General features: G+C 34.6%; 1 protein-coding gene across 1 annotated transcript; it reads left to right on the top strand.

Moving 5' to 3' along the window:
* The first annotated feature begins 384 nt into the window (after positions 1 to 384).
* LOC131661393 (PLASTID TRANSCRIPTIONALLY ACTIVE protein 6, chloroplastic) lies at positions 385 to 4,618 on the top strand. The gene is made up of 6 exons (XM_058930926.1): positions 385 to 925; positions 1,013 to 1,081; positions 1,887 to 1,991; positions 2,555 to 2,674; positions 4,142 to 4,231; positions 4,307 to 4,618. Exons 1-6 carry the CDS (start codon positions 467 to 469, stop codon positions 4,421 to 4,423), a joined length of 960 nt encoding a protein of 319 aa, XP_058786909.1. The 5' UTR covers positions 385 to 466; the 3' UTR covers positions 4,424 to 4,618.
* The last annotated feature ends 5,773 nt before the right edge of the window (positions 4,619 to 10,391 follow it).

Below are 10,391 nucleotides of genomic sequence, written 5' to 3'. Positions count from 1 at the left end.
AATAATCCATATTATATCTTTGGGTTGAGCTATCTAGACTCATACCGCCATAAACAACACCAAAACCTTATCCTATTAAGTGGAGTCGGTTAGATGAATCAACTTTCTCCGTAATATTTTATCTAAAGTATTAATCTGAAAATATTTCCTAATAATTTTTTTCATAGTCTAACTATAGACACTACCCTCTAAACTATAATTAATATTTTTATTTCTAATTCTTATTAGGTCTAATATTAAATATTGTGTTTCAAGATTTTAAAATTAAGGAAGAAGTAAAATGGTAGAGAGTGAAACAAATTTCTTTTTCCACCAAAATTAAGGTGAAGAAAAATGACAAGTGAAGAAATTGAATCAACTAGATACTAGTTGTAGTACTATTTTTGTAATCTAATCCAATTTCAATTACTGCACTCGCGTAGTGTTATCTTCTCGACTTCCCTGCTACAACATTTGACTTCACTGAATGAAAACCATGTCCATTTCCACCACCTCCTTCTTCTTCCTCTCACCCCCACCACTACCTCCTCTTTCTACCTTCACACAACCCTCCTTTTTCCCTACTTTAAAATTCAAACCTCTCTCCCTCCAAACCACCCCACGCCGCAACCCATTCCTAACCCGCGCCGACGACGGCGACATCGATTCCTCCGGCACCGACGTCTACGAGATAGACGACGACGAAATGGATGAAGTCGACAACAAGAAGGACTTCGACATCGAGTACGACACGCTGGCTTCCGGCGACGGTGACATTGCGGTAGCGCAGAGCATGAGCTTCGTGTCTACGCAGGGTTGGGATCCTGATACTCTTGTTGATTACAGAATCAATGAAGATGAGTTTCATAAGATTAGTTTGTTGGATTGTGATTTCTTCATTAGGAAACCACCTGACCCTGATAATGATGTGTATGATTTCAGAGAGGTTGGTGTTAGCTTTTGAATTAATCTTGATGTTCAGTTTTTGTTGTTGTTAGTTTTTGGTATTTTAATTGTTGAATTTTGGTTGTAGATGTATGTTACTCCTCCAGATACAGATGTTTATTCAATCCCCAAGGTTCTTGCACCAATGCCTCAGAAGGTAAATTTTATTATCCCCTAATTATTGATAATGTTAGTTTAATTACGGCATATTTGGATTCACTTACATGAGTTTATCTTTAGATAAACAGTTTATTTGCAGCTTATAACACAAGTGCTTATGAATAAGCTTGTATAAGTCATTTTAAATGGTTTTTATATATGCTTCAAATTGTTTTCATAACCTATTTTGAAGAACTTATAAAAATAAGCTATAAAAAGTTTATGAAAAGTGTCATAAGTTGTTCTAATAAGCTCTTCCAAACATTATCATAAAACTTGTGCCATTAAATAAGTTCAAATAAGTCAATCCAAACAGGCCTTAGTGATACAGGCACTACTAAAAGTGTTTGAGAGAGCTTATATAAACAACTTATGACATGTTCACGAGTGATTTTCAGCTTATTTTCATAAGATCTCTAGGATAGCCTGTGCAAACAACTTCATGAAAATAGTTTGGCTTTATTATATTTTTTGTTATTTAAATAGCTTATACATAAAACACTTGTATGATAAGTGCATATACTTTAAGTACTTAATTTAACTCTTTATCTAAAGTGGACCTAAATAGGAGTATAAAATTGGTATCTTATCGTATCTATGGTGTTGGGGGAAGCTTTTGCTTATATGCCCAAAATGATGGAATCCATTCATATTTACAAATTGCTATATATATTGACTATGCTTGGCGGTTTAGGAAGCTATGCTAAGCATACTTAGAGTGATTCATTTCTTTTTCCATTTCCTCCTCTACACGTATCACTTCCAAATTTAATTTTTGCATTCTTTTTTCTACGAATCTGTAGTATATTAGATGCGCTCTAAGTGATTTTGGAGTCGACAATGTTACAGAACCACCTGTTGATGCACGTCGAGATCCTCTTTATAAATATGAGAGGGAAATCGAGAAGGTATGTATGGGTTGCTATCTCATTTGAGGCATTTAAGTAAACTTTGAATTACTGTGTTTCTTTACAACTTTGTTGTACAACTTTATCTAGTTAATGTCTTGATGAAAATCTGTGACAATTATAAATGGATAGTTTAAAGGACGAGTATATAAGTAGTGTAACTACTTCAAAGATCACATGCTTTAGAATTTGTCTCAAGAATTGTGTAATATTACTGAACAATTCTCTTATGGAATCCTACCAGGCAAATAGCTTTACTTGAGCTGTATTTTGTATCTTTCACACTACTAGGGCTGTGTAGGGCTGTGTTGTTCTTCGGGATTTAGAAATATTCTCAGGAAAATGAGCTTATAATATAATATATCTCACATTCAATACAATTTTTCATATTAAAATTTATTAGGTATTATTGATTTGCAAGAAAGTAATGGTCATTTTTGTTTAATAAAACATTTTATGTTTTCAGATTTAACTAAAAAATACCGCATTGTTTTCACTTTGCTTCTGTTTTGAATGTTTTCTACATGAAACAGTGACCAACTTTTAATGTTTTTCTGTTACAGGTATTCTTGACAAAATACTACAAAAATCGGAGGCTGGGAGACCCTGAGTTTGTCCTAGATTTTGAGGAGATTTATGTTATTGATTCCAAAACTAAGTCAATAACCAGAGCCAAAGTTCTGGTAAGGAATTGTTAGCTAATTCTCAGTCTGGTTGCTTTTAGAAAATATCTGCTGTTTGTTTCTTTCCGTAGTCATATTTTCATCCTTGAATTTACTTTTTGTTTTATTGTTTATACAATATCTTTGTAAGTGCACGACTCTAGTGTCAAATTTAAGTTAACTCACAGAAGTGAGCAAGTTTTAAATAATGGTTATTTTTCCCATGTCTAAAATGATAATGGTTCAATGTTTTTAAAAACCCAAAATACAAAAGCTGAATGATAAGTCCGAGCATAAAATATGAACCTTACGGTTATAATATAACTCTCCACTCCTTAGCATCTGAGATCCCAACACGAACCCATATGCCAATGAGGTAAATGGTGTTTTACCGAGTCTCACAGCCACGTAATTCCCAATATCAATAATGTCAAATTAGAACACATTAACACACCCATTGCTTTATATTGGCATGAATCCAACAGGCCACGGATCTGAATGAAGCCAACTTTGATGATTTTAAACCATGTTTTCCAAACTTAATCCAGCTCCAATGAGGGTAACTCTGTTTGGCCATCTTTCACTCAAGTAACTCTGAAACTCATAATTTGTTAATTTGACTTTGGCCCTTATTTGAGCTTGTGTGCTGAGTTGTGACCCTATCCTGTGATTTTGAACCTTGATGGTTTGGTTTTAATTATCGAGTTCCTTATAGAATATTTATTGTGAAAATTTTGTTTAGATACTATGATAGATTTTTATAACATTATTTTTGTATCTAGTAAAAGCTTACCGGTTGAGTCTGAAGATTCCATTAGTTCACGCAAACAACCTCGCTCTAGTTGAATTTGCTGGAACCACGCCTAATAATTCTCAAATGCACAAACAATGTCCCCTCCCATCCTCTCCCATCTCTCTGTATGTAGAGGGATCGGTTTATACCAGTAGAGAACTTTAACTCTCTCACTACCTCTGCTTGGGAGTTGATAGTATTTTTTTAGACGCAACTTTGTTTGCTGGGACATTGATTGCTACGTTGATTTCTCACACTACAATTAGCATGATAACTCCAGACAATCTTTCCAATGTTTATGAGTGACTGTTATTCTATGTAATTGCATGAAACTTAGATTTTTCACTAAAAAGTTTCTATCACCCCTAAACTATTTCTGAAAATAGCCCCGAAAACTAGTTTTTATTTTAAGTGTTTCTAACAAATGACCTTACTTTGGTTTTGGGTAATAGTGTCAAAAAGAAAATGGAGTTCATCTGAAACTGGAGAATGCTGATCATGTGTTAGAACTCATTAGCAATTTCTCATCACCCTGATTCATTTTCACAGCCTTGTATAGCTTTCTCATAAACACTGGAATCCCTTTTACACAATCATCCAGGGCTATATTTGTTATGTTCATAGTTATTACGAATAAATTGTCAATCAAGCTGGAGTAGTCTAATTTGAACTAATCCTCAATAAACCTTCTGCAGGTAACAGCTCCAGGAGGGAGAACTAGAGATAGAAAGAGCGACTTGCTTGTTATAGCTGATAAGGGCAACTCCTTCAAAATAATACACGCGGTAATTATTTCTTTCCTAAATCACTTGCTATTTATCCTTACAAAACACACATCTGATATGCCATTTTATATGCAGAGTGAAAAAGATGATCCAACAACTGTCATAGAAAGACGAGAGTGGGTTCAATCCAGAGAAGAAATGGAGAGACATCTGAGAAAGTTAAGAGACTTCAGCACCTCAAATTGGTTTTAATTGATAAACTATTTATTCAAACACTATATAGGTAGCTCGATCTAACATGTCATAGCAATTAGATTCAACCTTCCATTTTTGACATTATGTACAAGTTTCTGGATCTTGTGTGTATTATGCTGTAATTTGTTAGAGATGCAGCTTATTGAAATCCAATGATCTATATTGGCGTGGTTGTTTAATCACAACTTTATATTTTCCTAACCAATGATTTTACTCAAAAAAGAATCATTTAAAAATAATATAAAATCACATCTACAAGCACAAACTCTAATATTCAATTTGTCAAAAAAGAAAAAGAACTAATATATTATTCAACAGTGCCAGAGGAGTACTACAGTATGACTAGAATTTTTTCACTTTTTTTCTTTTTGTCAAGAATTTTTCTCCACTTCAATTCCAATTTAAGACCTGCCTATGTTTCCTGCTCTTACCAATCTAGGTCTACCCATACAGAATCATAAATGGACAGAGGCCCATAATCTAATCTAGCCTATATAACTATAAGATGCATATGAAATGCATTGAAACTGTGACATGCAAAAAGGAAGCAAGGAACATTTCCTTTATCCTGGGGTTATACTGTGGAGGCTACACTCATATTATTCACTTACACTCGTGGTAGTAGTCAACTATCCTTGAGTTCATACAATGTCTGACCTACCTCCTACCTAGCCTGCATGCATATATAGACAGATAGATATGGTTTTAGGATATTGACAATCTTAGGATTGGACTTGTTCCAGCCTCAACTCCAAAACATTGTGTTACAGTTTCTGATGTATTATTTGCTCTGAGTTTTTACAGCTTTGACTGGTCACTGCTCCGAGCCAAGCAAGACTCTTGTGCATAACCTGTTCATATGCATATTTTAGGAGCATATGATCAAAAACATAGGCTCACCAGTCAAATATAAAAATTTCATACAAAAATACTTCAACTCTTATGTGTTGTGAGTGTTGACACTTTTTGTAACCATTTTTTTATGGTAAAAATGTTACAGTTTTGTGTTGTACAGAATGCAGAATACAATTCCAACTTATCTAACCATCGTGTTCAAGACTAGCTAAATGATGTTCACAAGGGCCTAAAGCAAGTATCTTGGACCACAAAAATATGAGTCTCTAAAAAAGTGATGTTAACGTTTTTCTTTGAAAAGTTAAAGGACATTAATTAAGTTGTTAATTATATTAGGGTTTTACATTATATTTAACTCTTATTTACTTATTTCAAAATTTATTTTTTATTCAAAATACATCACTTGCTTAGGTGACCCATCTTGCAAGTTCATAAGAACAATGACACCAAATATTGGGTATGGTATAAAATTTTCCGAGTCCCAAAGATCATCTGACATGGAGGAAGCTAGAATTAAGACTCCACCAAAACGCTCCGAATGCAAGTACAACCATATGAGTCATAACTCCAAGAACAATCGATCTAAATATAAAAATTTAGAGAATTTCTTACTACAACCCTTGGGATTCTTAGGCACCATGCGTGCTTTCAAATTTGTCCATCTACTTCTGTAGATGTATATCTGAAAGCACTTTTTTTTTACATTTACGTGAAAACCTTTTTCAGATGCATATACGGAAAACTTCCTTAAGTATATCTACAAAATAAACCAGATGCAGAATACCAGAAAAACAACATTTGCAACGATAAAAGCAACATTCATAGATTAAAATCGGCATTATATCGATAATTTCAACAACAAATTAAACATAACATTTCAATAGTCCGGTGGACGCTAGCACATCTCTAAGATTTGCTCGACCATTCTTTGCACCGTAGCTACGAAATCGAGCGGGATTTTCTCTTCGAAACCGAAATACGTTTGCCACATCGACAAAACATCTGTTCGGTTCTTGAGCAAAGTGGCTATAAACGACGTTCCCTCCGTTGTCAAATGAAGGTGAGCAATACTCGAGCTTCACAACCTTACGTTTGTATCGTAAGGTAGGCAGTAGTGAATTTCGTCTATGATAACGTTGAGCGAGGTGTACTCGTTGAGTTTGAACGTCCACCCAGGTGTTCTACTGTCGGAGTAGGATACACCTGCGACATACCAACGGATGTTGTACTCAAATTGAGACATTTTTATGTTTGTGTGAAATACAACATTAGAAACCCCAAATTTTTAGAAAACCTAAGTGAATATGGACCACCCATTTTCTACCACAAAATGTTCCGTAGGTATATCCACGGAAGGAACCCATATATTTTGGTTCCGTAGGTATATCTACGAAAAATATCCATATTTTGCAAATTTTGATCCTTCCGTAGATACATCTACAAAAATTTCCCTGTTAGTTTATTTAGCATAACAGAATTATAATGCAGTCCAGAATTTTAAAAGACATAAACACCAAACTAAACCTTCCATTAGAATTTATAACTGACAAAAAAAGATTATATTGCAATGTTAAAAAGTGCATACATTACACTTTGAAACTACAAAACACATCAAAAGAACTATCGCAGACTAAATCTATTGGTGGTTCCAATTTTGACTTTTCCTTATTCGCTTCCTTCTCGATGTTGTTTAATCTTTCGAATTCGTGTATCCTATCAACAAAAAGATTCGGCCACGTCTAGGAATCTTCAAAATGATGAAGCGCCCATTCTGGTGACGTAGGTGGTATGGGGCATCCCGGGTTCAAGTAAACTTGCCCAAAATGATTCGATTTTGAAAGTCATCCAATACACATGATGCGATCATTTGGATTTGTAGGTGGTACGGTGCAGAGGGGGGGGGGAATAGTTCCGAAAAACTATAACGCGTCAAGTCAATGCACACCTTATCATACACGCATGCAATAAGATGTTCCATTTCTGGGAATTTCATCCATTTTGACACCGGTGTGTAACCAATGATGTATGTCTTCTCGATGGATGTAACACCTACCATCTCAAATAAAGGAAGTCTGTACTTGTTGGTCTTGTAGGTAGAATCGAGAAAGAGCATTGTCGGGAACGTGTTGAACAACTTTATCGAATTCGAATGAGTCCAAAAAGTATCTCGGACCGTAACCCCGTCATCGCTGGTTCTGTAGCGCGACACGTATTTGTTATCATCCAACAATTCCAACAGTTGTTGCATTTCACTTCTATCTCCCCTAACCGCCTTATTATTGCGGTACCGGATGTTATACACTTGCCTTATATTTGATACATTGTCGGGTTCCTTTCGTTTCAATGTGGCAAGTATATTTCTCGGTTGGACTAGATTCAAGGACATGTCACTAATACATGTCTTCTCTTCCAGATTGAGCCGACATACACTAGGATGACCTTGTAATTTTGTGCACAAGTCATGGTTATGCAAGCCACAAATAACACTAAATTTCCACTTCTTACTATCCAACATCTAAGCACGAATTTTTAATATACACTCGCATTTTCTATTACGAACGTGGTAGCCAACATGGTATTTCCACTTATTTCACACAACATTGTTACGAGTGTGTTTCTTCTTGTCGTACCATTATCCGATCTTCATATTATCGCAACAAAAATAAGGTTAGTTGCATTCCTACGAATCCATGTGAGCATGCTATCACGATCATCAAACTCTTGCTTGTTATTAAAGTCACCGCCGACATCAACTGCCTTTACGGCTACCCCTTTAACCTTCAGTGAAACATCGAATGAAGAAACTAATTCTCTTGAAATATTATCGGGGTGCACCATACCTATTTGTAAACAATAACATAAATAACACAAAATCACAAGACTGCTGGAAAAAACACCACAAAAACGTTCAGTAGATTCACATCCGGAATGTGTTCATCTTTTACACGTCCCGTAGATATACCTACGGAAGCAACGATACTTTTTTTTGAAAGCAAATAGATGCATAATGTGAGCAATACAAGGGACATAGATGATTATTTACCAAGAATTGAGTCTTCTCTTGCTCCCTTTGATTTGTTGCACCAAAAAATTGGAGTTTTGGAGTGAAAAATGATATTGATGATGTAGGGTTTTTAGGTTGTGGAGAGGAAGTGTAGAAGAAGAAATGTAACCATGGGAGAGTGATCATGCTAGTTCAAAATATACCAGATACTTTCGTAGGTGCATCTACAAAATATTATGGCGCTAAGCCATTCCATAGATGTACCTACAAAATATTCCCTAAACTTAATTAATTTGCCATTTTCCCCAACGTTCACTAGTTTAAAATACTTTCGTAGATGCACCTGCGGAAAAATTCAACTTTTGGTAAAATAAGGTGCTTCCGGATGTGCATCTACGGAAGCAGGGGGCATATTTAAAAAATTTCCAAGTGCATAAGAGAATCAAGGGGTGTAATGAGATATTCTCAAAATTTATCGCATTATTAATGGAGAGAGAAATCCCACCCCTCCATGTTCTTGTTCAATAAGAATCTAAGGGATGTGATGTTTTGTAACCTTGACACCATGAATAGACATAAAAAACATGATTGAGGTAATAAAAACACATATCAGAAACTCATAAATAAGATAAAGTGAAGGGAATTTATGATTGCACCCTTATACTTTTTTTCAGATCTCTGGCAAAATGTCAAAAATGTCTTATATTTTTTTGGATATAGCTCTGGACGCGCCAAATTTCTTTTTTTGTTAAAATTTAGTTCGGAGATACATCTCAGAATTTTTCTGAGATTAATACGAAGATGCATCTCCAAAAATACACCTTAAAAAGCAGCACATTATTTGCTCCTTCATATGTGCATGCATTAACATAAACTGCAAATAACTTAGGTAGACACTGCTAGTAAGATAACCATGACCGCCACATAGTTTGTGACATTCTTCAGTTCCATCCTACAAATGAAAGTTGATTAATTTTATTTGAACTTCAAAAATGTTCACAACTACAAAGTGAATAATATATATGACATGGTACAATTAAAGGTTATGCACACACTGACAACAACAAAAACATCCTAATCATTTAAAGGTAAAGAATATTACTCATTCAGTCAGTTATCCCATGTTAAACATGAAAAAAATTAATGATAAACAAAATCTAATGACATGCATTTTAGGACAAGTAACCTTTTCGAGATGAGAATTCAGACTATTAAAATAAAATTCTTATGTATAACTGATCTTGCAAAGTAGATAAATCAAACATGTTATGGTTAGTAGTGTTAATTTTTTTTGAGATATTGGATCGGACTCTAGTATGGTCGAAGAGTAGCTTCTTGGTTCGACAGTTCGACAGGTTTAAGCATGAAGTCGAAGGTTGTTCACATGCTGGTGTCGAATTGTGCATGTTGTAGTCAAAGATGGGTCTAGCATGCAGGTGTCGAAGATGCTAGGGTTGTTAGCATGTTAAATTAGGTTTTAGTGTTTAAACCCTAATTTGTTAAGTTAGTATGTTTGTTAAGTTGACTTGTGTAATGGGCCTTGTGGCAAAAGCCCATTAGTTACTATGTTAGGTTTTATTAAAAATAACATACTAGTCTCTCATCATTGCTAAGCTGCAAATCCTAATTTAGGGTGAGAGAGGTTATTTGTTATTCTTGTAAACTTGTAATCTTGTTTTCTAAGAGAAAGTAAAAGAATAGCAGTTATAACCAATTCTTGTGTTCTTCTTATCTTCCCTAATTCCCTATTATATTTTGTTCTTGATATCGTTTTTCATAACAATTTCCAATTCAACTTTCAAATTGATAACAAGGAGAATGTGAGATTATATGCACAATAAAACCCAACAATATCTCCAAAACATTCATGTTTCAAATAAAAAATGAATTGTATATGGTGATAATATAGGAATGAGAAAAATTCAGAGATTTATCTCTGAAATTTATTGAGGTTAACTCAAAGATGTATCTCCGAACTAAATTTAAGCAAAAAATGGGATTTGGTGCATTCGGAGATGTATCTTCGAATTAACTCAAGGATATTTTTGGATTTTCAGAGGTGCACCCCATTGTATAAAGGTGTAAATATAAATTGCCTAAAGTTAA

This window comes from Vicia villosa, linkage group LG3 (assembly GCF_029867415.1).
Source record: "Vicia villosa cultivar HV-30 ecotype Madison, WI linkage group LG3, Vvil1.0, whole genome shotgun sequence".
NCBI classification, from domain to species: Eukaryota; Viridiplantae; Streptophyta; class Magnoliopsida; order Fabales; family Fabaceae; genus Vicia; species Vicia villosa.
Note: the sequence above shows the minus strand (reverse complement) of the source record. Positions and strands in the feature narration are given on the sequence as shown.